This window comes from Cucumis melo, chromosome 6 (assembly GCF_025177605.1).
Source record: "Cucumis melo cultivar AY chromosome 6, USDA_Cmelo_AY_1.0, whole genome shotgun sequence".
NCBI classification, from domain to species: Eukaryota; Viridiplantae; Streptophyta; class Magnoliopsida; order Cucurbitales; family Cucurbitaceae; genus Cucumis; species Cucumis melo.
In genome coordinates, this window is record NC_066862.1 from 294,772 (window position 1) to 321,979 (window position 27,208).

Genomic DNA, 27,208 nt, shown 5'->3' on the forward strand with positions numbered 1-27,208 from the left:
ATACGGTGTTAATTTTGAACGTTTTGTACGTAAACTTTCCGTACCAAAAAATTAATTGATGTGCTAAGTGCGAAAGAAATTACATGTATTTTATTTAAATTTATGTTGTAAGTACAATATCGAAAAATTGTGTAACGTTAACAATCGATTTAAAAAAAATTATTGTTATTATTTTTTAAATTCGTACAAATGTATTTTAAAAAAAAAAAAAATTGTATTGTAAATCCAATATAAAAATATTCATATTTTATTTACCAAATTTTGGAATTTTTATTGGAAAACATGTTTCATTAACTTTTGTAAATACGATATTAATTTTAAACGTTTTCTACGCAAGTTTTCTGTATCAAAAAAATTAATTGATGTGTTATGTTTGAAAGAAATTACATGTATTTTTCTTTAAATTGATGTTGTAAGTATAATATTGAAAAATTACTTACTAATAACAATCAATTTAAAAAAACAACGACCAATATAATGACATTAAAATTAAATGAAATATGGGAAACAAAAATATCTTTTTCGAATGCAGTTAAATGACAAATATCAATTATAGTATTAAAATAATAAAATATTAATAATAATTATTGTTGTTGTTTATATTATTATTGTTGCTGTAATATCACACATTTTGAGCAATAAAGAAAATGACTAAGCACGATAAGAGGTGATTGAGAGGAATAAAGAGAAAGATTAAAAACCTTCTCTTAGTCCCTTCCTTTATTTCTCCCAAACGGCAAACACCCCCTCTGAAAACTGTCGATTGATCCAAATTTTACACTAATTTTTTCCTAACTAAAATCAAAATCAAATTTTAAGTTAAAATCATAATTTTAAATTTATTGACTATTGACACAATCAATCTCAATATTTATAGTTGTAATTAACAGTTAATTGTCAAATAAAAATATATTTGACTACTAACACATCGATATTTTGTAAAATTATATGTTTTAACAATGATTTAAAATATTGATTATATATCAAAGTCTTGATTTTACAAAAATTTTGATTTGAATATATATTTCTGAAAAATTATAAAACAACTAAATCCAAAAATATTTTAAACTAATAAATAAATATTTTATTATTAAACTAATAAATAAACATGTCTATTATTTATATTATTTTTATATTGGTGTCATTTTTATGTTTATTTATTGTGATTCGTGAATTTTTCGTTGATGTAATGGAAATATCGATTCATCCATTTTATCGATATTGAATCCATGTAAATATGAAAATATAAGAAATGTCTGGAAATTTAAAACTATAGTTTTAACTTAAAATTTTGGTTTTTATTTTTAAAGCTGATAAATTTGTTGTATACATTGGATCAATGGATATACTTTTAAAATTTGTATAAGTTTAAGGATATTTATACAACTTTTCAATAGTTCAAGAGTATTTTGTAAACAAATCTCAATGGTTTTCATTCAATACCAACGGTGATGATATCTTTGAACTTTTTTCGAAAACTTAAGAAATTTAGTGTGAACATAGGATTAATAGAAATATTTTTAAAAAATTTATAAGTTCAAGGATATTTATAATTTTCAACGGTTCAATATCATTTTTAAAACAAAATTTTAATGGTTTTTATCAAAGAATAATTGTGGAGATATTTTTCGAACTTTATTAAAAAGCTTAAGCACATTTTTAAACATAAAAGTTGAGGACGTTTTTTATAGGGATTTTTTAAAAAATATAAAAAAATTGTATTTAATAATTTCTAAAATGAAAAAAAACTTAGAGGTCCACCGTGTAAAATACAAAAAATGTCTCGTCAACAACCCGCGCGTATTTTATTTGCTACACGATTGTTTAGATTTGGCTATTGTTTAGTACACGATCATTTAATTTGGTTACGTTTAAATTTGGTTATACAATCATTTAGGTTTGCTAAACGGTTTTTTAAAATTATTTTTCTACACGATTGTTTAGTTTTTTTTTTTAATTCTTTTGGTACACGATCCTTTAGATGATTTGTTTTTTTTACACGATCATTTACATTTGGCTACTCCAATCGATCATTTACATTTGGCTACTCCAATCTAAATAGTTTATTTTCCTATTTTTTTTGTATACGATCGTTTAGATTTGGTTACCCAAATTTTAAAAAAGATAATCAGAAAATAAAAAAGACGATGGTAAGAAGAAAACGATGGAAATATTAAATGATGTAAAAAAAATAATGAAAAGAATAAATGCGAAAGGGCAAACCTGTAATATTTAAAAAAATGACTAATTTCATGAGTTTTGTTAGTTTAGTCTTTTTTTTACATTTACGAAAGTTCCTCTTTTTTATAAGTTGATCATCTTTTTTATGCTTATTTAACTTTTTCCTTTTTAGGAGTTCTCACAACTCCTTTTTCATTGAAGCTTGTAGTCTCACTTATTTCTTGCATCTTCCCATTTTTTCTAGATTTCCTTTTTCATCTGGTTCTTATTAATTGCTTTTTTATATATATACAATTTAAGTTATCAGTAACAGAAATGTATGGATATATCAATGGCTATTTATATATCAAACAAATATTTCAGAAAAGATCACATACATGACATAAAATTATAAAAAAGTAAGGCGACAATCGACAACAAACAAAAATATAGGGAATCTATCCAAAACAACCCTTCAAGATTTCACTTTTCAAAACCATAATGTTTTTTGAAAATTCCTTAAGCTAGTTTTCTCATTCATCTTAAATGAATTTCATTCACATTAGAGTTGTAATATGTTAAACTCTACTTGAATCATCATCCTTTGTGGGATAAAAAATAGTATTTTAAAACTACTATAAACAAAAGCAAAATTTTCAAATACCTATTTGATTAAAACTATTATAAGATGTTTTTAGATTTCAAAATCTCATTTGATTAAAACTATTATAAGATATTTTTAGATTTCAAATTTCAACAAATATGTAAAACTAAGACGATAAACACTATAACCAAAGTGAAGTTGATTAAAATTAAAAATATTGATCTGCTTAGCACTTGTGGTAATAGACCAGTAATTCACTCCAAATATGTTTAGTCATAACCAACTAAACTTAACTCAACATCTTTGCGAGTACGAGAAATCCCGGATTCAATTTCACTGTCTTTAAGAAAAGAAAAATTTAGCCATAGCCCTAACATTTTTATCATAATTTCACAATTTTTCCGAACCAGAAGTCCTGAGTCTGGGCCGCTCGAGGATGAAGCATGGGCCACCTGGAAGACCCACGCCATATACTCGAAGTTCGATGTTGGACAGGACACAGATGGCTAGAGTCGAACGTCAGACAGGTGGGGGTCGGACAATTGGGTAAATTGCCCTTGTGAAAGTACGAATTTGATTAAAAATCCTAGAACTAAAATCTGGGTCAACTTCTTCGACTGTGTCGCTGGATTACTCCTTCGTAATTCGTCAATGGGAAGGGAAACAAACGGGAATCGTTGTGTGCAGTGTGGATTCAGAACGAGTCAATTGTTCGTTCTATACTCACCCGGTAACATGCATCTTATGAAATGCGTAAGCTTGCTTCAGCAAAATTTCTTTCTCACCTGTCCATTTATGCGATCTTTTAATCATTTTTTTTCTTGTATATAAAATCCTTATGATTCTTAATGTTAATAGGACAACTGCAAATCCGTTGCGGACGAATACATTGAATGCGAAGTGATGGTGAATTGTCTACTCCTTTATTACAAAATTTCTATTATTTATGTATTATTTTCATCTATTTGTTTATGCAATTACTTTATTCGAGGAATATATGCTTTTCCAAGCGGTAGATAGTTCTAGTCGATTTAATACTGCACAAGCGCCAGGCTTACAGACATTTGCTCTACAACCAATTCGATAGAAATCGCTTGTCTCGTCAGGTACACACCAATTACTTCCAATTCCCTGACACGCACACAACAAATTATAATGGAAAATTGTTTGTATGTTTGTCCTTTTTTTCTTCCACATGATGTGTGATACTGATACTGATAACTTGTAAGCCGTTCACCGTTCCGTTTCGTTTTGCTTCATCAGTATTTATAGGATTTCGACATGCGCCTCTAATATTGGATTAAGGGTGGTCTTTTTTTTTTTGGTAATAATAAAAAATATAAACTTCTGTCAAATCTAGTTTGATCGTTATATTGTAAAATGCTTTTTCTTCCCATCCTTCTGCTATACTTCTTGGAGATAATTGCCTGCCGTATTTGTCGGAGACAGTTGCATTGTTGACCCAAAATTGGAGACTAAACTGGAACTTGTTCCACTTTTTAAAACTAAAAAATTTTCCTTCTACTTTGGAAGGATAAGTGCGTGGGGTATAAACCCCTCTGCTGTGTGTTTCCTTCATCTTTTATTATTGAAAGCGATAAACCAACGAAAACATGAGTTACTTGGAAACTCAAGTAGTGAGATAAAAACCACGATTTTACTTTTCTTATTACTTTTTAATAACTACAAAAGGTACGGGAGGGGGAATAAATAGAATATTGTTTATAGTTACAGATGGTACAAGAGGGGGAATAAATAGAATATTTTTTATAGTTACAGATGGTACAAGAGGGAGAATAAATAGAATAATATAGTGAGATAGAAAATGAAAGAAATTTAGGACAAATTTCCCTATGGGCCAAACCTACTAATTTTACACTCCCCTCAAGTTGGGGCATGGATATCAATAGGCCCAAATTGCTAAAACAAAAGCCGAAGTTTGGTATGAGAAGCTCCTTGGTGAGAACATCAGCAACCTATTGGCTCGAAGGAATGTATGGAATGCATATGCTCCCACTGTCAAGTCTTTCTTTGACAAAGTGTCGAACAATCTCAACATGTATTGTTCCATCATGTTGAATTGGATTGTCAGAGATGCTAATGACTATTTTGTTATCATAGAATAGCTTCATTGGTGTTTCACGCATCTGATGAAGATCATACAAGACTTTATGGAGCCAAATTTCCTTACATATCCCTAAACTTATAGCTCTGTATTCGGCCTTAATGCTGCTCCTGGCCACGACACTTTCCTTCTTATGTCTTCAAATTACTAGATTGCCCCATACAAAGGTACAGTAATTGAAGGTAGACTTTCCGTCAACAACAGATCCTGCCCAATTCAAATCAATATAGGTCTCAGTCGATTTTCTGTTTGTCTTTTTGAACATCAATCCTTTACCGGGTGTCGTTTTCAAGTATCTTAAGATTCTGTTGACAGCCTTCATGTGTTGTTCATAGGGAGCCTGCATAAACTGGCTGACAATACTCATAACAAAGGAAATATTTGGATGAGTACGAGGCAAGTAAATCAATTTACCCACAAGGCGCGGATATTGTTCTTTATCAGTTGGAACTCGAACAATTGAATTTCCTAGTTTACAATTGAATTTCCTAGTTTACAATTGAATTCAATAAGGGTGACAGTAGGACGACATCCCAGGGTACCTGTTTTGGTCAGCAAATCGAGGGTGTATTTTCTCTGAGATACGGAGATGCCTTCTTTAGATCTGGCCACCTCCATTCCAAGAAAATATTTGAGATTTCCTAAATCCTTGATTTCAAATTCATCACCCATTCTCTGTTTCAATTGACTAATTTCTTCCTGATCATCTCTAAACAAAACGATCTCATCAATATACACTATCAAAACTGCAATCTTTCCGATTTTGGAAACCTTTGTAAATAAAGTATGATCACAGTGCCCTTAACTATATCCTTGGGACTTGACAAAAGTAGTAAACCTGTCAAACCACGCTTTAGGTGATTGTTTCAAACTACATAAAGATTTATGAAGTTTACATACATGATGACCAAATTGGGCTTCAAATCTAGGCGGGGGCTCATGTAGACTTCCTTCACTAGGTCTCCATTTAGAAAACATTCTTAACATCCAACTGGTATAGAGGTCAATTTTTGTTTACAACAATAGATAGTAGGACTTTAACAGTGTTCAATTTAGCAACTGGGGAAAAAGTTTATGAATAGTCAATACCATAAGTTTAAGTGAACTCCTTTGCAACTAACCTTGCCTTGTGTCTGTCAAGTGTTCTATCTGCTTTGTATTTGAGAGTGAACACCCATTTGCATCCTACAGTTTTATGTTCCTTGGGTAAAGCGAAAATCTCCAAGTCTTATTCTTTTTAAGAGCCTCCATCTCTTCCATTATAGCATTTTTCCATTGAGGACACTCTGAAACAATGTGGATATTTTTCGGTACTACGGTAGAATCAAGGCTTGCTGTGAAAGCTCTGAACTGTAGAGAGAGATTATCATAGAAAACATAGTTACACATGGAGTATTTTGTACAAGACTTGGTACCTTTTCTCAGTGCAATGGGAATGTCTAGAGAGGGATCACACTCATCAAGTTTCCTTGAATGACCCTGTTCAGCTTCATTATTACTAGTTTTTGCTCTGACCTCAGTCTTATCACCAATGTCCTTTTCTTCCACATTTTCAGGAATAACAACATCATACCTATCATTCTCACTCATCTTATTATCAACACAAGTTTCAATAGGGTTTTCCATACCTTGATCTTGAGGAGGTTCAGAGTCTTGGTCCGGAGTTGACTGACTAGCAGAGGACTCAATTTCCTTTTTTAGATTCCTTTTGTAGTACGTTTTCCAGGGAACTTGATTCGTCGTTAGGACTATGAGATGAGGATCAAACTCTCAGAAGACACGGTAATAGGAGTAAGTTCGATAAACTCTAAGGTATAGTTAAGCTCTTCACTCATACTCTCCCCCTGAAGATGGCTAATGGTAAAGAAAGATCAGTCCTCATAGAGAAAGTAACATCCATAGTGATAAAGTATTTCTTGGAAGGCGGATGAAAACATTTATAACCGCGCTAATGAAAGGGATACCCAACAAACACACATGCCTGAGCCCGAGAGGTAAATTTGGTTCGATTAGGGCATGGGGATAACAAATTATAAGAAAGCTTAAGCACATGCAAAACAGTCTGGTGAGAGAGTCCTTCAAAGAGAACTATTTGTTTGCTAGCAATCTGGGTTAAAGAATCATCGACTATTCGAATTTTCTCATTATCAACATAGGGGGTATAAGAGATAAAGTGCTCCGAGGAATCTGTCAAGTGATCTGTAGCTTGTGAGTCTAAAATCCAGAGATTCTTCTCATCAACACTAACAAAAGCCAAGGGACTGAGGTATACCTGACTGAGCAATGACTCTTAAAGTACGAGGCCTGTTTTGGCTTGCAGTAGGGCCAGTCGACTGGGAGGTGCCGGTAATCTCACTTACATAGGCACACCTTGAGTTCTGTTTCTTGTTGGAAGAATGTTTCTTACCTCCTGGGGGATGATCGTGGAGTTTCCAACATTGATCCTTGGTGTGCCACTGTTTTTTGCAGTGCTCACATACAAGGATTGGTTTCTAGCTATTCTTCTCACTATCATGGGTCGAGGATCGACCATTGAAGGCAGTGGAGTCAATGGCAGGGGTAGTTAGTATACTCATGGCATTCGTACGGTCTTCTTCAAGACGGACTTCATAACACACTTCCATTAAGGATGGAAGTGGTCTCTATCCAAGTATATGACCACATACAATATCAAATTTGGGATTAAGTCCTCCAAGGAAATCATAAGTACGGTCAGCTTCCTCAAGCTTAGCATATAGTATACCGTCATTCGACGTGACCCAAACTGTCTCCCTGCACAAATCCATCTGTTGCTAGAGAATGGAGAGCTTATTGAAATAAGAGGTCACGTCCAGGGTCTCTTGTTTGCAATTGTGGATCAATTTTCTCAGTGTATACAATCAAGAGGCGTTTTGAAGCTTCGAGTAAAGTTTTTGGTTGTATCTCATAAATCTTTTGTAGTGGCTGCGTAAAGTAGAGGCTTGTCGATTTGTGGTTCCATGCTATTAATCAGCATAGACCAAATGAAGGAGTCCTCCCCTTTCCAGAATCATTCCAAGGCATCACCTGGTGGAGGATGGACAGTCTCTCTTGTCAAAAAGTAAAATTGGTGGTGACCCTCGAGGAACATCTTGATCGGTCGGGACCACGAAAAATAAATCTAGCCATTTAATTTCTCCCATGGAAAATTCCCTGTAGATGGTGCCAGAGAGCCAGTTATATAATTCGGAGGACGAATTAGGGAGCGAAGTTACCGGGTTCTTTGAATATATTGGTAAATCGGTTGATTTAGACTGTGTTGAAGATTCACCAACTTCAAAACTAGACTGAGTAGACCCTCGATCAATCCTGAAACCATGAATATGTGGCTGCTGTAAGGCATGAAAAGGCAGCGACGCGTGAGTAGATGGCAGTCCGTAAACCGAGGACAGCGGGGATGTGCGGAGGAGCGGATTGTCGGAGGTTATGGTGGTTGGACTTGGGATATCAGAGGGGAGAAGACAGGTTGGTTCATGAAGGCATTCAGCGGCAACGCGTGGGGGACTGTTGCGGCGCATGAGGGCCATTCCCGACACTGGGCTATGTGGAATGCTCGGAGGGTGGCCCCAGAGTAACCACTAGCATCATCTGAATTTGAAGGAGGAGTTTCTTCATGGCGGTGGCGACAACTTCTATCTTTGTCTGGCCTTCACCTATACTGGTGTCTAGGGTTTCGTTGTTACTTTGCTCTGATACCATATTGAAAGCGATAAACCAACGAAAACACTGAGTTACGTGGAAATCCGAGTACCAAGAGAAAACCATGATTTTACTTATTATTTTCTGATAATTATAAAAGGTACAAGAGGAGGGAATAAATAGAATAATGCAATGAGATAAAAAAAGGAAAGAAATTTAGGGCAAATCTCCCTATGGGCTAAGTCCATTAACTCTAGCATTTATCATTTGTCTTCCTTAAGCATTTTATTATTTACGACTTTCTTTGTTTGGGTAGGGACCTTAGTTTCATGTGGATTTAGTTGGTTTTTGATTGATAGGAAAACACTTGGGTTGTCACTCTTTTGTCTTTGATTTAAAGTTTGATTTTAGGCATGGGAGAAGGGACATTTGTGTTTGGAGTCTCGACCTACTTGAGGGATTCTCTTGTAAGTCTTTCTTTCGGTATTCGCTAGATTCCTCTCGTGTTAGTAAGTTTTTCCTTGATGGCTTATGGAGGATTAAGATTCCAAAGAAAATTAAGTTTTTTTCTTCGCAAGTTTTACTCAGCAGTGTGAACTTGATGGACCAACTTATCAGGAAGTTACTTTTGCCTGTTGGTCCTTTTTGTCGTATTCTTTGCCAGAAGGTGGAGGAAGATCTGGATCATCTTCTCTAGAGTAGTGAGTTTGTAAGGTTGATATGGAATTGTTCTTTTTAGGAGCATGGCTTCATGTTGGCTTCTTAGGGAGTATAATTGTGATACCCATGTTTTGAGTAGTAGGCGTTAGAAGTTAGGCGATCAGAGTTTTAAAAGAAGGGGTTGGGGGATAGATGGAAATCAAAGTGTGAAACCAAGATTTAAGTGGAGGTTGTAAATATTTTGATAGGCATTATGAAGCGAGTTTGGGTAGGCGATGAAGAAGAAAGGGCTTGGTGGCTAAGAGTTAGGTGTGGATGTGATGCATTCAGTTAGATAGTTATGACTGTGAAGAATGTTAAGTAGTGGGGCTCGTTGCGGTTTAAAATTTTAAGTAGAGTTGAGGTGGCTTAATCATAATTACTTTTGCTGGGTCAGTTTATTGAAGGACGTGTGTAAAAGGCTAAGTAAGAGCTGCCGAATTAGGAGAGTTTAGGGGTAACTAATCTAAGCTCAAGATTAGTATAAACAGATTAAGAGTTGTCATAAGTTGAAGTTTGAAGGAAGAAAAGAAGGTTAGCTTTGAAAGGGTCGCATTCAGAAGAATTAGGCGTTAAGAGGACCAGACGTTGGGTAGCTTGAAGAATGCATCAGAAGGGAAAAAGAAAAAGGGAAATAAACTTTGTTAGTGATGAATTTCTCTTTCAAAAGTTAAAGTTTTAATTATTCTCCTATGAGTTATGTGTTGCATTTAGCTGTATTATGTTCAAAGCTTGAGAAGATGTGAAATGTTTAATACGATATGAAAGCATAGAGGTAGTTGCATAGTACTAAAGCATGTTGAATGTTGTATGTGCTGTTCTATGAGTTTCTTGTATTGCAAACCATTACTGTTGTTCCTAGTACTAAGTTGACTATATGTGCAGATATGTGTGAGGAGCATACTAAGTGTAGGGTTGGTCCGCTTGGCTATAACTGAATGTGTTGAGTTGGTTTGTATTCAAGCTGGTTGTGAACATAGGTTCGCTGGGATGCTGGCAGTGTGTGTGAAGGATGTTCAATTTTCGGGTTTTTAAGAACAAAGCGAGACTGATGTGCTTTTCTGGTTTTATAACGCTTAGAAGTATGCATTGCTAGTTTTGAATTGAAAGAATTTGATGCGTTGACTTATATTTCCCAAAATGTTTTCTAAAATCATGTCACTCACTAAGCATTTGGCTTATGTTTTAAGTTTTCTTCCCCAAGTAGTAAAGAGGTACACCAGGCGTTGCACGAAGCTGTTGTTCCCGTGTCACATTGCATCCTTAGTTACTATTATACCGGATCATGTATTAGGAGCTTAAGAGTGTTGTTGAGATAATGTGGTGTTGTAAAGATTGTAAGCTTTGTACAAAGAGAGTTGCTATTAATAAAGCATATTTTGAGTTTTCTATATTTCTATCACAATTTTTGATTCATCGCATATTTTTGGCCAAAGCACGTCTCTTTTTGCATGGTCTCAACGCTTCAAGTTTAAGAAAGACAAGCTAAGTTCTAGGCGTTGTTGACATTCCTTCTCAAGGTGTTAATTTTTGCCTAGGTCATGACCACGCTCGGGTTTGCATAGGGCATTTCAGGTGGGGGTGCGACAATAAGTGGCTTGATCAGGGTGTTCCTCCTCCATCTACCTTTTAAGGAAACAGGTCGCTTTCTTTTGGATGCTGGGTTGGGCCCTTTGTTATGGGTTTTGTGGTAGAGATAGAGGACTAGAGAGAGACTCTAGTGATGTGTGGTCCTTGGTTAAGTTTTATGTCTCCTATGGGTTTTGTAACCACTTTTCATGTAACATTTTAGTTAGTTGGACTCCTTTCCTTGATGGGGTTTTAGTGGGCTTGGTTTTTTTGTACGATTTGTATTCTTTCATTTTTTTTCTCAATGAAAGTCGTTACTTCTATAGAAAAAAGACCGTGTTTTTGCCACTTTGCTTGCGTCATCATCAACTAAAATTATCAAAATGACCTTATTGTGCACGTGTTCTGGGCTCTCAACTTAGGACTCTCACTCTTCGCTTTTGCTAATCTTTCTCCTTTCTCCATGGCTTTCAATCCCTGTTATTCACGTTCTTTTAGTACAAAGAGTGAGAGGAAAGAGGAAAGAGTAAGAGCCAAGAACAAAGAGCGGAACAAGTCCTAAGTCTCCCTTGTTACAAACTTTGCTTACGTCACACACTTCACATGGATAGCTCGTGACGACTTTTCCAATTAGGTTCCAACTTTGCAAATAAGAGAGTAATTGATATATCTTGAGTCAACATTAGCATCCTGAATGGAAACCAAAATTCATTTTCTGCATGATGGATAGTTAAGCCTTTATGAATTTCTTTACCTAACAGTCGTTCCAAAAACTAACGTGGTTGTGTCCTTGACTCTTTTGTAGGATTTAATGTGGAAGCTTGGTCTTAGTTTTCTTCTTTTGGATGCTTGTATCCAATTCGGTTGGGAAGTCTCCACCTGTGGGATGCCTTGTCCTCCTCATAGTTTACTATTGAAATAATTATTTTTTCTTTGGAACATGTACAATCTCTAGATCTGTACCTTAGCGACAATCATCCAGATAGGTACATGCTTCTGATACTAAGTGAGAAGCAATTATCCATGAGCTTTTCATCAACAATTGGGATTTGCCAGAAGGTTTGCAATCCGTCCTGTAATCAATTTGTTTTTTGGTTGCTTTAGGCATTTCATGATAGTCATGTGCATTTATGGAAGTTGTCTGAAAGATCTTTGTAGGCTTTGATGTATGTGTTGCTTGGAAATGCTATGTTTCTTTGTACGCTTCATATTTTGTCAAGAGTATTTCTGACGAGCTCAACTGGGGACCATAGGTAAGTTGAAGAACGAATTCTTGAGACTGTTGTTTTCACTCCTGAGATACTTCCAAGTTTCTGATTATTTGTCTTCGGTTCAACCAACAATGGAATATGCACCCATTTGCCTGTGTGACATCTAACTTTGATTTTGATTAGTTTGTTTCTTATTGCTTGTGTAGGCACAGGGGCACAGAGTTTTTCTTTGCCATCATTATTTCTAGCTACTTCAAGATCTTTCTTGTGAGCATGATGGTATACTTACACAATTATTTTAGTTATTTTCTTAGATTTTTTTTGTTACCATGATAATGTACTTACAATAATTATATTCTAGTTATTTTCTTTTTATTGTAGGCATTGCAAACTAATTGCGTAAAATGTGTTGACTACTCGTGTATCTTTCTGATATTAATCGTGTTTTACTGTACATATGAGAATTTGTACTTACAATAATTATATTCTAGTTGTTTTTTTATTATAGGCATTGCAAACTAATTACCTAAATTGTGTTGAATACTCGTGTATCTTTCTGATATTCATTGTGTTTTTCTGTAGATATGGGAATTTCCACCCACAGTGATTTTTATTGTAGATTTATTTGTTTTATCATCCAATGTAGTAGCAATTAAAGGTGAGGAAGGCTTCACTTTGTCAGCAGATAACTCTGTTTTTTTGGATGATTATTGTATAGATTAGGGATTCGACTAAATTCATTCCTAGAAGGTCTTTTTTGTGAAGCAGTGATCACGGGGTCCACTGTGAGCAGATGCATTGGAACTTGCTTGTGTGTTCATGGGGCTAAGTATTTGGCCACAAAGGCTTTTTGAGAAATGAAGTTTAAAGAAAACAGGCACAACAACTTCCTATTATGTGAGGTCAGATTAGAATCCAATCATTAATTATGCAATTTAAAATTAGAAGAAGAATGGAGCAGATGATCTGGATGTATCTTACATAGCCAGATTGATGAAAATTGGAACCTATTTCCAGAATTTGGATAGTATATTTTATATAGTCCATGATTTTGGTAGTGGATGTGATGCCTTTGAAAGGAGATGTTTTGCTTGTACTAGTTACACTTGTTTTAATTGAACAAACGTGATTGTTCTAAACTTACTTGCTACAACTTTATTTTTTAGTTTAAGAAACAATGAATGAAAGAATAGAAGGTCGAATAAAAAAACCAAGTTCCACAGAAACCCCTGAAGAAAAAATACCAATTAAGTAAAAATGTTGCCTATGGAATAATTACAAAACAATTTCAAAATTGAAGCCTTGAGAGAGAAATGAAACCTCACAAAGTAAAAAACATCACAAGGATCCCTCTCCACTTTGCTTAAAACCCTATAATATCTTTCTTTCCAAAGATTCCACAATAATGCACACTCCAACTAACTACAAGAAGCGAACTTTCTCCCTAAAAGGGGATGGAAGTGGAACTCCTCAATCGAATCTCTTTACATTTCATAAATTAAATCTCCTTACATTTCATGATTTATCTTTGCAAAAGAAAGATAACTTCGTATGAACAAGACAAGATTGATATTCTGCTTCAAGTTCAAAGCACCTTCAGTTCCATTCCTTTGAGCCTCAATCGAATTTCTTTACATTTCATAAATTAAATCTCCTTACATTTCATGATTTATCTTTGCAAAATAAAGATAACTTCATATGAACAAGACAAGATTGATATTCTGCTTCAAGTTCAAAGCGTCTTCAGTTCCATTCCTTTGAATCTTCTAAATGATTTTATTAACTTCAGATTTCCAGAGCCTGACTAGCCAGGCAGCCATGGTTAATTTACTCATGATGTCATGTAATTTGATAGGAATATCAAACGAGAAGCAAACTTTCTCCCTAAAAGGGAATGGAAGTGGACGGAAGTGGATCTCCTCAATCAAATCTCCTTACATTTCATGAACCAAATCTCTTTACTTTTCATGATTTATCTTTTCAAAAGAAAGATAACTTCGTATGAACAAGACAAGATTGATACTCTGCTTCAAGTTCAATGCGTCATCAGTTCCATTCCTTTGAATCTTCTGAATGATTTTATTGGCTTATGATTTCCAGGACCTGACTAGCCCAGGCAGCCATGGTTAATTTACTTGTGATTTCATGTAATTTAATAGGAATATCAAACGACAAGTTTGCCTATGCTTGGGTTTTAGGGCAGCTGGTCAACTTGGATGGCCCCTTTTTTGTTCTTGTTCTTCATGGAAGCATGATTCAAACCCAGATAACAATTTTATAAAATTTTTAATTGAACTGAATAGCTGCAGATGTAGATGTCCCCTATAGATTTATTACAGAACCAGAAGGTTGTTGTATTTAACATCACATCACGTGCTTACACTGGTCATTACATCTGGTAGATATCAATCTAAAAAGGGATATGCATTTTTTTTAAAGAATGTTAGAGCATGTATTTAAATAACCTTAACTATTTCTCCTTAAGGTGACATAAGAAGAAAGCAACAGCTTCAGCACCAACAAAGAAACAGGCAAACATGCTTCTATGTTCATGCTTCTATGTTCTATCATAAAGTATTCACCTGCACTGCACTGCAAGTAATTGACGCTGATCTTTAGGGCCTGCTATGTCTATATCTTATTACTGCTTGAGCAAAGTTTATCAACATTATGATGCCTAGAAATGCTTCAGCAACATAGACTACTCAGAGACTCGATTTGTGGTGAATGAGCTTCGTAATTAGGATATACGAAAAGCAAGTTCTTGTGATCCCAATAGATCCACAACATGACACTACTCTTGGTTGCCTTGGTGTCCGCTTCACCCTTCAGCCTATTATTAGAATATATCATTGATAGCTAAGGTGAACCAACCATTTCTATATGTTCCCCCATCTTCAAAATTGAACATCAAGTCAAGGACTAAAGTTAGCGTCCAATTAATGTACTTTAATAGATTAAGACCGTTAGGAGAGTACTCATGCGAGGATCCATTTCTCAACCAATAAAGATTCAAAATCGTGCATTTCATAACATGAATTAAGAGGTCTAATAAATATTAAATTTTATCAATTTATTTTTGGTTAAATACCATTTTGAACTCTATAAGTTGATACTTGTTTCATTCTGGTTCCAACAATTTTAAATGTCTTTTCAATACAACTCAAATTAGTCTTGCTATTAAATTAGAATAAAATAATACCGTGAGTTGGCAAACACAATTAATAAAAACAATGTAAATGTAAAATCAGTATTCGATGAAAATAAATTATTTTTATTTTACTTTCAATTTCTTTTCTTCCTTCTTGTCTACGTAAAACTCTTCCCCTTTTCTCCAAAAAACCAGAACCCTGAACACCAGTTCTACACCTACTATCATCGATTTCCAAACCTAAAACAGTGCATCTTATTTGTTAACAATGGGTCATTTGATGACTTCCCTTCTATTTGGCTCATCTTCAATTTTCCTATCGAATTACAAATGGATACCACAAGTTAGGGTTCTATTGGATTGACTTTCTTCGATTCTAGTGTAAATTGAGAACTAAATCGAATCAACCAGTTTAGCTAAAATAAAAATCGCACCCGTATCCAGTAAAGGAAAAAACTGTTGATTTAGTTTTCCTTTGGTTTGGTTTGGTCATTATGTAGTTTGGTTCTTGTTTTTTCAGTGCATTATGTTTTGGTTCATTTTTCTATTTACTTTCCAAACTTTTTTTGTTTTTTTCCCCAACTTTACATTTTTGTAGGTCAACTTCTCACAGTAATCACCGCTGGATTATTTAAGGTTACTATATGAGTCAAATAATTATTGCAATTCCCACTCAATTTGCAACAAATTAAATGATTTGTTTGTCGTTCCAGACAAATTAGGCACAAATATTGACCCCCTTTCATGCTTTTATCTTAGAATTATTACCTCTTGTTTGCTATATTTTCCCATGAATTCTTTCCCTCAGGTCAAATACCTCTTGCAAGAAAGCAAACTAACACGATAACCCACCTGAAACTGAAAACAACAATCTTCTGGATTTGAACGCGAAATGATCCTTCTAAGTTACGAGAAAGCAAATTAACACGACAAATTCCAAAGGGGTTTGGTGAGAAAAAATGCAAATAAGCGTAGCGCGTCGTGATGAGTGTTATGTTTATATAACTGGGGAAGAATAGGGAGATAAGTCCAGTCCAGCAAAACTTCGTTCAAGCCTTCATAAGCTTCTTTTCAGGAGAGACTTTTTCAAAATGTAGAATGAGCTTTTGCTGACCTCAAGTTCGAGAGTGAAATTACCAAAACAAGCACGCAGAAAAGCCGCTCGCTCTCAATCGTCTCACTCTCACCGAATCTCTTGTGCAAAAATCAGTGTCGCTCTCGCTCAATCTTGGTGTCTCGCTCATGTCGCTCCCCACGCTCGGTGTTGGGGTCGTTGGTATCGCTCGGTTCTTGTGTCGTTGGGGTTCGTGAATGGTGCCGGAGAAGCCGCCGCGCCGGAGTGGAGAATTCGTGCAGAAGATCAGCAAAAGGGTCAGAACCGTGTTGGGCCAGAGATGGAGAAGTGTGCGCGCTGAATAAGAAGCGGTTGAAGGAAAAGAAGAAAAAGATGAACCTAAATCACAAATGTGGCCACGATGAGTTAGCAGGTCCCGGGTTCAAATATTTTCTCCTCTGCGTTTAATTACAATACCTTCAAGCCTCTAGAATGAGTCGTAGACTTGAGCTAAAAAATCTAAAATTTGCCATTCTATGTCATGGCATCTTCTCTTTGTGGTTGCTGCCTCCTCTCCTTGTCGTTGAAGAAAAATCAAATAATGACCACACTTGATAGATGAGCGACGAAAATTTTTTTTGGAAGAGAATGAAACCCTAAACCCTTAACTCAAATGGCACGCGAACTTAGCGGTTTGTTTACTCATTTGATTCGGAATTTAAATCTATATTTCGATCCTAAAGAGATTTTCTGATCTTTGATTCGTTTACTCATTTTTATTGTTTTTTCTAGCTATATGATCTTTGGTTTGGGACAAGAACTGCCCTAATATCATAATAAATGCATTTTCTGATGGAAAATTACTCTTCAATTAGTCATTGTTAATACTATTTCAAAAATTTTCGTTTTATTATCGTTTTTACTAAAATAGTTTATACTATGAATCCATGTTATCTGAGAGAAAGTATATAATAATAGTTAAGATCTTACTCGAAAAAGGTGGGTTTAGTATAGGGTTGAAAGGTAGGAGAGTGTTGTGATTGAATTTATAAAAGCCAAAAAGCAATCCAAGAAAACAAGACACAAAAGGTGGTTTTTATTGGATATAATAGACAAAGCATATATAAAACCGTACTTAATTGTTACACGATATCATTCACGTGAGGAAGGGTAACAAGATAACATAAAACAACATGGTCCAATGCATCATCCACAATTAACAATTCATTAAGAAAAAGAAGGTGCAAGTGAAGGTCACATATTCTTTTGCTTGTAAAGTGATTTTCTGAACCAAGGTATCCACACTGACGTAGTCTTCTGATATTGTCTGTAAGCTTCTGCTCTATAGTGTTGCTTCACCATTCGCGCTTCAACCAGTTTGGTTACATAAGCTAAGCACATGGTGTTGAGCAGCGAACCTACAGGGCTCCATCCTACACCTAAACCCCACCCCAATATCCCAACCCCCCACCACCACAACTGCTCTCCAAAATAGTTTGGGTGTCGACAGTAACGCCACAATCCCTCCTCAAGATTGGGCACCATCGCTTTTCCACTCATTTTCAACTTCCTGTTCCTGCTTACGAATTCATGCAGCTGGGTGTCAGCAAAGTAAGCCATCCCAATTCCAGAAACACACATAAAGATGGCTACCAAATCCCACAACTTCAATTCCTCCTTAACCGAGTGGACAACGTACAGAGGCACGCATACGCCCATCAGAAATACCTGTACAAATGTTGAAACTGAATCAACCCACCAGGGTCTGGCTGGTCCAGTAACTGGTTCATTATCTATTACCTTACCTGCTGTGAAAGGTAGACGGCGAAGAAAGAAACCCACCACCAGTTCCTTCCGTACTGTTGCCGCATATCCGTGAACCTCCAGTCCTCTCTAGCTCCCAACTGCCACCCCTCCCGCCTCAAGTAGTTGTGGGAAAGCCTTGTGCTCCATATCCAAGTCAAAGCAACTACGACCCACGACCTCAATTCATTGTACTCAGCTAAAGGGTGAGAAGCAAAATAGTGAACCAGCACCACAGGTATCAGAGTCCAGTACAGGTCGATCATCTGCAATGCACCAATTAATAAGATACAGAGTAGGGGTAGAGAAATTGAGAAGAATTTTGGGAGTCCGGCAAAGGAGTCTCTGTCTCACCCAGTGGCTGGACTGGACAAGGCTAATGAGCCAGAAGAGAAGATTGACATTGAGGAAGAAGAGTGCATTGACCAACAAAAGAGGATGGTGATAGCACCATTTCCAGAGACCGCTACTGCAACCACCACCACCACAGTTGCTGAGGAAACAAAGATAAAAGAGAATGGAGGGAAGCGGAACCAGTAATGCTATGACACCATTCTTTAGACTATTCACATTCGAGCTGCTACCTTTGGCCATTTGGTTTTCAACTTTTCTTTCCTTCCAGTCTCTTCGCTTATGCCTACGTCTCCCAACTATCCATTTTTATAGGTCTGCAGTTGCGACCACCCAATTTTGGCTCTCTTTGAATTTGTAACCGCCCAACTCTACAAATTCCTTCTCACTTTTTTTACATACATCGAGTAGGATGAAAAAGCAATCTAACATGCTAAAGCCTTCCAATAAAAATAAAAAGTCATTTTATATTTATATTTTTATATTATCATTAATTAAATTACAACTGTAATCCCCATATTCTATCACCACTTTTGTTGCTTTCACAGTTCCTACAATTTTTTTTAGAATAAGCAATATATTGAAAAAGAAGAGTTGGCATGCTATAATACCTGGATATAAAATTTCATTCTGCACAAATCATAATGGATATACTTAAAATGGTCCCTAATTTTAACAAAAACAACGAGCAAAGCCTCCTGGCAGTGGGGCTTACTGCAGAGAACAGGACCATGCAAGTAAAATAGCAATGATGACAATTAAATAAGGAAGTATAATAGTTATGATAATTATTAATTAAAGGAGCACAAGCACGCTTGGAATCGGCATATGATCAAGGTACTGCAAATAACTTTGCATGCTATTGGCAGTTGGATCGGGGTGCGAGCGAAATGATGGGTTGAGGGCCCGGGCAATGCAAGTGCGCCTAATCATAATGATAGTGCGGCCCCCGAGCCGTCCGGCTGATCTGTCAGTCTACTGAATCCAACTGACGCAGCTATTTCCATATAAATATAATTAAGAGCAGCTGCGTGTAATGATTGGGACACAGTAAGGCCTCACGGCCGCACCATCCACAACATACGCCTTTTTATTAATCTATAGACACCCCAACCAGTGAGAAAACATTTCCCTCCAATTTTGGGAATTGATCATCTTTGCTTGAGAAAGACAGAGAATGCGTTGGGAATTCAAAAACTTCCTACATACAAGTACAACTACCAGTGCCAATCATTATCGGGTGGCAACCAACGACAGATAGCAGTAAACAAAACTGGATGCAAATGCTACAAAGGCAACAGACGAATACGTGATCTATGCCATCACATTAAGTCCATTCTCAAAGCATTTTGAAGAGAACCAGCGACTCGAGAAGAATTGACAACTCAATGGTCATCATGCTCATCGAACTGGTTACCTTCATCAACACCTACATCATCTCCATAGTTAACCCAAGGTAGCATTGATTCAAACAGGACAGCCAATGCACTCCTATTTTCAATTTCATGAGTAGGTTGCCGGTGATCGGGAGGATTGGCATGTTGAATTATATTCTGCACGTCCCTCATCCTTGGATCAACCACAAAATCTTGCAATGCTTCAGGGGGGGCCGATGATAGTGAATCAGAGAAATCAGAGACCAATAAATGAGCATACCTGGCATTCAAAGAAGCACTTTTACCTCACAAAAATTGCATTAATAATCATTAGATTCCACAAGTACAATGGAAAATTCATAGACGATTAAAATCATAGTGGCTATTACTTATTTAGTTAAAAAATAATTTCAGAGCTCAACTGATCAAAATGCATGTGTTGACCAGTGCCCGAATGATGTGCCGAGAGAGAGAGATGCTTACTCATTTTTCTCAGATGAGAATGCTTCTTTTCTCACACAAGTCCAGTCTTTTGCATCGTTTTGATCAGTTTCCAACGCTTCAATAACCAATTGCGCAGTCTCTCTGAGAAACTTCTGCAGATACGGGATTCTCCATATAATGTAATTCCTCTCGACGTACAAATTAATGAGGTGATCCAATGATGGGATTCCTGTCTGAGCAGGCAGGAAGAAGGAATGCTCGAGTATATGCACCCAAAACTGCTCCTTAAGTGGGACCTTTTCCACTAATCTCTTTAAGACCAAAGGGTGAAGCATTAACGCCTGCTTCAGAAGATCAGTTGAATTAGCCATCGTAGCATCCACATTATCAACCTTTGAGGGTTCCTCACGCTCAAGAAAAAATCGACATATAGAAAGGGAAAACGAGAAGTTTGGGAACAACCACAGAGAAGTATCATTTTTGTAGCTCTCACCAAACCTTTCCAGCCATGTGTATTCCTCTGCCCTCAAAGATAGGTAATCAATGAAGAAAAGAGCCCCCATTGGGTCATCAGAATCCAGTGAAAGTAACAGTTTGCAAACTTCCAAGGCAGATCGATGACAACCACGCCTATCCAAGTTTTTTACATGGGTGAAAAGTGATGTAAACATTGGCTTGTTCGTTTCATGCCTGATCTTCAATTGGCAATTACCCTGAAAGACAGTAAACATGGGGTGCCATGCACATTCCAAGGCATATAAACTCTTTGCAACTGCATCAGAGGACATTTCGTGGTCACCTGCAAATTTAAAATACTCTGCCATCGTTATAAGTGAGTCTAAGTGATATGGGTGGTACAACAGAATACTGGCAATGCCATTGAGGTCATGAATAGATCTGGCGGCTTCAAATGCTTTCTGAGCTTCAACATAGGATGGCAGGTGTACATATCTGGAATTCATTACATTACAATCAAAACACTACATTTAGATTAACATATTTTAACGGCTGACACTAACTTATAGAAAAGCTAATAAGAAACGTACAAAAAGATGAAACACGAGGGTCAAAACACAATTGGAAATAATTCAGAAAAATAAAGGGAAAAAGAAAATATGATCGACATTTATTGAACACGAGGAATGTAATTAAACGTTATGTTATTTAATTAAACCCCAAAAAGAAAATGTTTTTTCTTTCTATCTTGGGGGGGGGGGGGGGAGGGAGAGAGAGATGGGAGGCACAATTATCTACATATACAAACATTATGTTATGCCCCAAATTGTGTACACGTATGCTAGGAGGGGTAGAATGGAGAATTCACCTAACCAAGGTTAAGTTAGTAGGTCAGGTTGCTTGGCTGTTATATATAGTTTCGTGATCCTGTTTTGGGGTTATGCTAGTATTATGTATTAAGTTGTATCCTGGAGAGTTCCTCCCTCTCAAAAGGAGATTATCTTGTATTTTGATTATCATTATTAGTAAAGTTTGTGTGTCTCCACAAAGGGAGTCCTTGCATATTATAAATGAAAATTGACAAAAAAAGACGATAATAGATTCATAAAATTGCAGTTCATTCAACTTATTAAATCTTCAACCAAGAAAGACGAGCTTTATACAGTTACTTAGAAGTTCAATTTAATATTCAGGTAATACATGTAGTAGCCTTGCTGGACAAATCATTCGTCAAAACCTAGCAGGCTGGACACACATATACAGTAATCCGATGCTAGTTTAATTCTACTTAAATTCAGTAAATGCTTTAGGGAGCAAGGGGTAAAAAAGAAACTATAAATGAAAATGAAATTTACCTGAAGTAGTGATATCCATTCCTCGACTCCAAATACTCCATGGAAAGAGAACCATCCCAACGAGGCCAATGATCTGATGGACTTACAAGATAGGTCTTCCTAGAAAGATGGTTGACACGTCTTCCCCCACGTAGTTGTCTAGAACTACTGGCCTGGTTATTTTTTTCAAATGATTTTACTACCTTAGCACCAAATATTCTTCGCAGTTCATTTCCGGCATTTAAATATTTAGGCTCCACTTCTAATAGTGAAGGCATGCATTGTTTTCCACTTTCTTCTGCACCATTTTTGGCTTTCTCAGGGCCCTGTGGACTGCTTATAGCAGAGGGATCAATATCCAGAGACAGAGATTTGAGAAGCACATCCAAGGGTTTGTCAAGGATTCTATCTGTTGTGGAAGAAAAACTCTCACGCTCCTTCTTCTTTTTCTTTTTTTTCAATTTTTTATTTGATGTTGAAATAGCACTTTTAGCTCCATTGCGCACAAACTGCTTGCGACTGTCCACGGAGATTTCCTCAACCGCCTCCCGGTCATTGTCCTGTTGACAAATGACAGCCTGTTGGGCAAAAAAGTTGAAAACAAAGAAAACAAGGGAACGGCTAAACTAAGGGAGATTATTATGTTACAATGGTATCATTATTTTATTTATTTCGTATTATTGAGAATGAAAAATTTTATGAGGACAAATCAAGAAATTTGTTTCAGAAATGCAAAGCAAAACTCCTCAATGTAAACAAACACAAAACAATTGAGAGAAAAACTTCTGAAGAGCCCAACCAAATGGGAACAGTTAACCTTCAACGAGAAACCAAAAACCCATTGAAAGTGAAGAAAGAGGAAACAATGCCCAAAACTACAACACGCACTGACAGGCTTCAAAGGAGACTTCGTTCGAGAAGCTTTTGATGACAAAAGGTTGAAGAATAATAATAAATTAACTTAAATTCATACCCCAAATTCAAAACGAGTCCATTGTCTAGCAAGAAATGATGACAAAAGTTGAAGGAAAAATAATAAATCAACTCATGTACCTATTAGAAGGGTCCCAAATTTTGTGCAGTTCAATGCTTTCCTTGTTCTTGACTTAAATTTGTGATGCAATGCAATTGTCCTTTATTTCAATAACAAAAAGTTGCGTTTTTTGTCTTTGTAAGTTCTCCGTCCCCCCGCATGTTGTGTGCACGCACACACACAAAGTAGAACTAGTAGTTATGTACTAATATTAAGCTCAAGTCAACCACCTCTGGCTTAAAAAATGGTTAAGAATTGTGGCATAAATTGGCCAAAGGTGAAACTGGTGGACAAAAAACAGTATAAAATATAGTTTAACCCAAGAAAAAAGAAGATAAGTTGTTTAAAAGTTTGTTTAGAAGAATGCCTTTCAAATTCCGGGTTTTAATTCTTCATCATTCTGTATCTTCAACACAAAAGATGAACGCAAGCCAACTCATCATTTTCAATGAATGGGTGCTTCTAAAAAAACAAAAAAGATCAATAGGTTTTTAAAAACTGTTCGTCATATTTCTAAATTCTAATGTTTACTGTCGGAATAAGTTTACAGCTGTCTAAATTACAAACGTGTTTTAATTCGAAAAAAAGAAACATTTCGACAGCCTACTTCCGGAAAGACATAAGCTTCGGAATATATATGGAAAACCAAATATATAATTAGTATACTGCAAAATCAAACAACAATTCGTGCGTTTATAATCGGGTGCACATAGTTGCGGAAGGAACCATTGAAGTATCAACTTTCACAGTTGTGTAAATATGCTTAAAATTTATAGAAATTGAGAAGGCTCCAGTCTCCCAAATAATTAGAGTGCAGGCATGTGAAAAGTTGAGAATTCAGCAAAGTTGAAGAGGGGAATGAAATAAGAAACCTGGTGAGGGTCAATTTGGGAGTCATCTTCTTCATCGATAAGGAGGTCGAAGGGATTGATAGAAGAAGCAGTAGGTGACGATGGCCCAGAACCAGAATCCTGTCCGTCTTCAGTGGTGGAGGATTGAGAATAGTGCTGTCGAAGCTCCTCCTGTTCCTTTAAAACCTTTTTGAGCAGCCGAGCGGACATTTTTCCGAGGAATTGTACTCAGTCTCTGCGAATTCCAAATCCCTCCCTGCAATTCAATACGGTTGAATCAATCGACTATCGTCTTGAGTCTCAACAAGGCTTCCTAAGCTTTGTGCAAGATTGCAGTTTCAACAAAAATAATTATAAGCAGTCTGGGAGCTGGAAGGAAGCCAAGCCAGGAATGTTGAACGAACAATTTTGAGAATGGAATGGATGCAAGCCCACCTGACCTACGTACAGCATATATTAGACCGGCCCAATGGAGAAAGCTCGCGCAAATGAGGCCCAAACTTCAATTTGGATCTCTATAATTTTCACACCAACACACAACCTTTACCAACCAAAATTTTCCCTCTAATATACACCTTCCCAACTTTCAAATCTAATATAATTCTCCGTCTTCCTTTTCCTTTTCCTTTTCCTTTTCTTTTCTTGTTCTTTTGTAGAAATCCTTCTTGCTAATTATGTATTTCGCTTTTTTCAACAAAAAGAAAAGAAAAGTCCTCCCAATTAGATGAGATGGTAAGATTTGAACTAGGACTTATTGTCTATAGATATGTGTGTGTCAGTTGAGCTAAGCTCATATTGGCCCTAAGAAGATATTTTCACTAAGCTCAAACTTCAATAGTTATGCCATTTTGCTAATATCAGAAACAATATGAATTATCATCTAGTGTTGTCGGGCAAGAAAAATAAAGCTGTATAAAAAAATATTGCACTCTGAAAATTGTCCAGTTTTCACTAAGATTTAAACCTACGGAATGCAGAACTGACCATTAACATGTGTGGATTGTGATCCAATCACGCTCTAAAATAACTTGCAATTTGGGGGATTCTTGCATGCATGCATAGGAAACACAAGACCATACAAAAAAATCTCTTTCATGTAATTCTCTAATCTTCATTTCTTTTTCCTTCTTCAAATTGAATAAAAAAACTCTTCACACAGTTCCTTGTTTTTTCGATTCCCAAACTTAAATTTATCTAGCTTGACGGGTGAAAAAATCTTAATTTTATATATTTATAGTTTTGATATCTTGTAGAGTTTATAAATTGTGGTTATTAGTGCACTTGAGATATACAAATGAAACTACACTCTATTCTCCCTATACCTGTCACTGTTATCTTGTTTTACAACATATAAACATTTTTTATTAATTCAACCAAAATTAACAACTTAAAAATAAAAATTACTATCATTAAGGTCATGCTTATTCCCCTGAAAAGCGGACCATAATTGATTGTTGTATATTGGTGTACAATAATAAATTAAATTCATAAGATATTATTATATATAGCAACATTTTTAAAAAACTACAGATATAGTAAAATTTTCTAGAGTAAAGTTTGATAAACTTTGTCAATGGCGGATCCAAAAATCTTATTTTAAAAAATGTAAAGATTGAAGTTTGAACTTGTATCCAAACAAGGCTAGGATACAATTTTACCATTGAACTAAAACCTCTAGAATTACTATCATTCGAGTTTTTGTATATATATAGCATAAATAGTATAAAGTTGAGGAGGGCTCGAGGCCCCCTTCATCCTATACTAAATTCGTCGGGACTTTGCTATTATTGTAATAATATTTTAAGATGAGGTTATACATTTGATTATTATCCCTAAAATTGTTACCCATGATAACTACCCTATGTAATAGTATTAAAATATAGAGCCCACAATCAAATTTATAATCATGAATCACAATATGATTCATATCTAACTTTGCTATTGAAGGTGATCAATTTGATTGTGTTTCAAATGAATCACAATTCTAATTGCATATTAGTAAACACATGGCCTAAATAACTATGATACCCTACCATACTTTTAGTATGGTTTTATTTTGTACTATCCCATATCCTTTTTCCTTTTAGGCGCCTTCTTAAATTCGTTCAATAGTTGTTAATTTCAAACCAACAGAACCATGGTTTTGTAATTTACCATATCTTCAATTGCTAGGTTACCACCAAACAAAATCAATCCAATTATAAAAAATTCATAATATGTGGCTACAAAATGATCCTGTGTAGTTTTGTTGATTGGCATTATTTTAACTTGATCGTGTAGTTGTACCTTATAAGTTTAGATGTGTACAACTCTCGAAAAGAATGTGTATATGTGGTTTAGAGGATAAGGAGCAAGGATTAATATGATAATAATTAGGATGTTTGGGCTAATTTACATATATGTTCTCGTACAATTTTAATGCACAATTTTATGAAAGGTAAGCATAGCATATTTAACCCAATAAATTATATAAATAAATAAAAAAAAAAAAGAGATGCAGAATTGATAAGATATAATAAAGTGCATGATTAGTGTAAGGATGAGATTTAAAAAAATACATACTTAAAGTTGAAGAAGAAATTTATAAAGGTAGAAGAGAGGAGAGAATGCACCTCGGCTTCACAAAGGATCGGAGGACACGTCGTTAACATTAAACAGAAAACAGTAAACCCTAATTGATTTGATTTGATATGGGAAAAAAAAGAGGAAAAAGAATATTATGGGGAGGAAGCGGAATGTAAAGTGCAGTTGGGGTAAACCAAAAAAAAAAGTGTGATTAGTCCATTTAGTGCGTCGAACAACTCAACGAAAAGAGAAGAAAGAGAGAAGATTTTTGAGACACGGTGGAACCCACCAAAGATGTGGTGCCTCCCTCTATCATTATGGGATTTTAGAATTTGATGGAAAGATGCAATTATTGCTGCATGGAATTCCAAAAACAAAACTACATGACGGCCTATTCATTCACATATTCCAATTCTCTCTTCTTCTTTTTTTTTCTCTCTCTCTCTTTCAGAAAAAAAAAAGTAAAATACTATAGTTTAGTAACCCTTTTTTTGGTTTTGTTTATGGCATTTTGAATTTTGTAACCACAAATAATGATGAACAAAGTAACAAAAGGTGGCTTTCTTAATTTTCCAACCAGCGCACCATATAGTTAACTATGCAATTGGCAGTATTATTAATTAAATGAAAGCTCTGAAAATGTAGAATAAAATATAATGAATGGGGTGAAGGGTAGGTATTATATTATTATTATTATTATTATTATTATTATTATTATTATTATTATTATTATTTAAAAAATATAAATATTTTAATATATGGGAG

The 27,208-nt window shown here is 35.6% G+C and overlaps 3 protein-coding genes across 10 annotated transcripts; 1 reads left to right on the plus strand and 2 right to left on the minus strand.

Annotated features, from left to right (window-relative positions):
• Window positions 1–3,138: 3,138 nt before the first annotated feature.
• LOC103483093 (protein ARV 1) lies at window positions 3,139–15,094 on the plus strand. 7 transcript variants are annotated; one of them, XM_051086579.1, is made up of 10 exons: window positions 3,143–3,517; window positions 3,623–3,670; window positions 3,781–3,870; window positions 11,620–11,665; window positions 11,797–11,873; window positions 11,973–12,067; window positions 12,232–12,304; window positions 12,608–12,683; window positions 12,794–12,927; window positions 14,511–15,094. In XM_051086579.1, the coding sequence occupies exons 1-9, from the start codon at window positions 3,416–3,418 to the stop codon at window positions 12,877–12,879; spliced, it is 693 nt and encodes a 230-aa protein (XP_050942536.1). In that variant the 5' UTR covers window positions 3,143–3,415; the 3' UTR covers window positions 12,880–12,927; window positions 14,511–15,094. The 7 variants fall into 7 exon arrangements, with proteins under 7 accessions (XP_050942537.1, XP_016899054.2, XP_016899055.2 ...); XM_008439532.3 differs by lacking the exon at window positions 14,511–15,094 and adding an exon at window positions 13,881–14,325 and having other exon boundaries at window positions 3,144–3,517; XM_051086581.1 differs by lacking the exon at window positions 14,511–15,094 and adding an exon at window positions 13,881–14,325 and having other exon boundaries at window positions 3,144–3,494.
• Window positions 15,095–17,308: 2,214 nt separating this feature from the next.
• LOC103483096 (uncharacterized protein C594.04c) lies at window positions 17,309–18,968 on the minus strand. The gene is made up of 3 exons (XM_008439537.3): window positions 18,388–18,968; window positions 18,036–18,299; window positions 17,309–17,958 (listed from the first exon to the last, which is right to left on the minus strand). Exons 1-3 carry the CDS (start codon window positions 18,625–18,627, stop codon window positions 17,485–17,487), a joined length of 978 nt encoding a protein of 325 aa, XP_008437759.1. The 5' UTR covers window positions 18,628–18,968; the 3' UTR covers window positions 17,309–17,484.
• A 533-nt stretch (window positions 18,969–19,501) lies between these two features.
• LOC103483095 (uncharacterized) lies at window positions 19,502–24,303 on the minus strand. Of its 2 annotated transcripts, none has more exons than XM_051086619.1 (4): window positions 23,900–24,303; window positions 22,016–22,554; window positions 20,244–21,155; window positions 19,502–20,040 (listed from the first exon to the last, which is right to left on the minus strand). In XM_051086619.1, exons 1-4 carry the CDS (start codon window positions 24,086–24,088, stop codon window positions 19,770–19,772), a joined length of 1,911 nt encoding a protein of 636 aa, XP_050942576.1. In that variant the 5' UTR covers window positions 24,089–24,303; the 3' UTR covers window positions 19,502–19,769. The 2 variants fall into 2 exon arrangements, with proteins under 2 accessions (XP_050942576.1, XP_008437758.2); XM_008439536.3 differs by having other exon boundaries at window positions 22,016–22,572; window positions 23,900–24,276.
• Window positions 24,304–27,208: the final 2,905 nt, after the last annotated feature.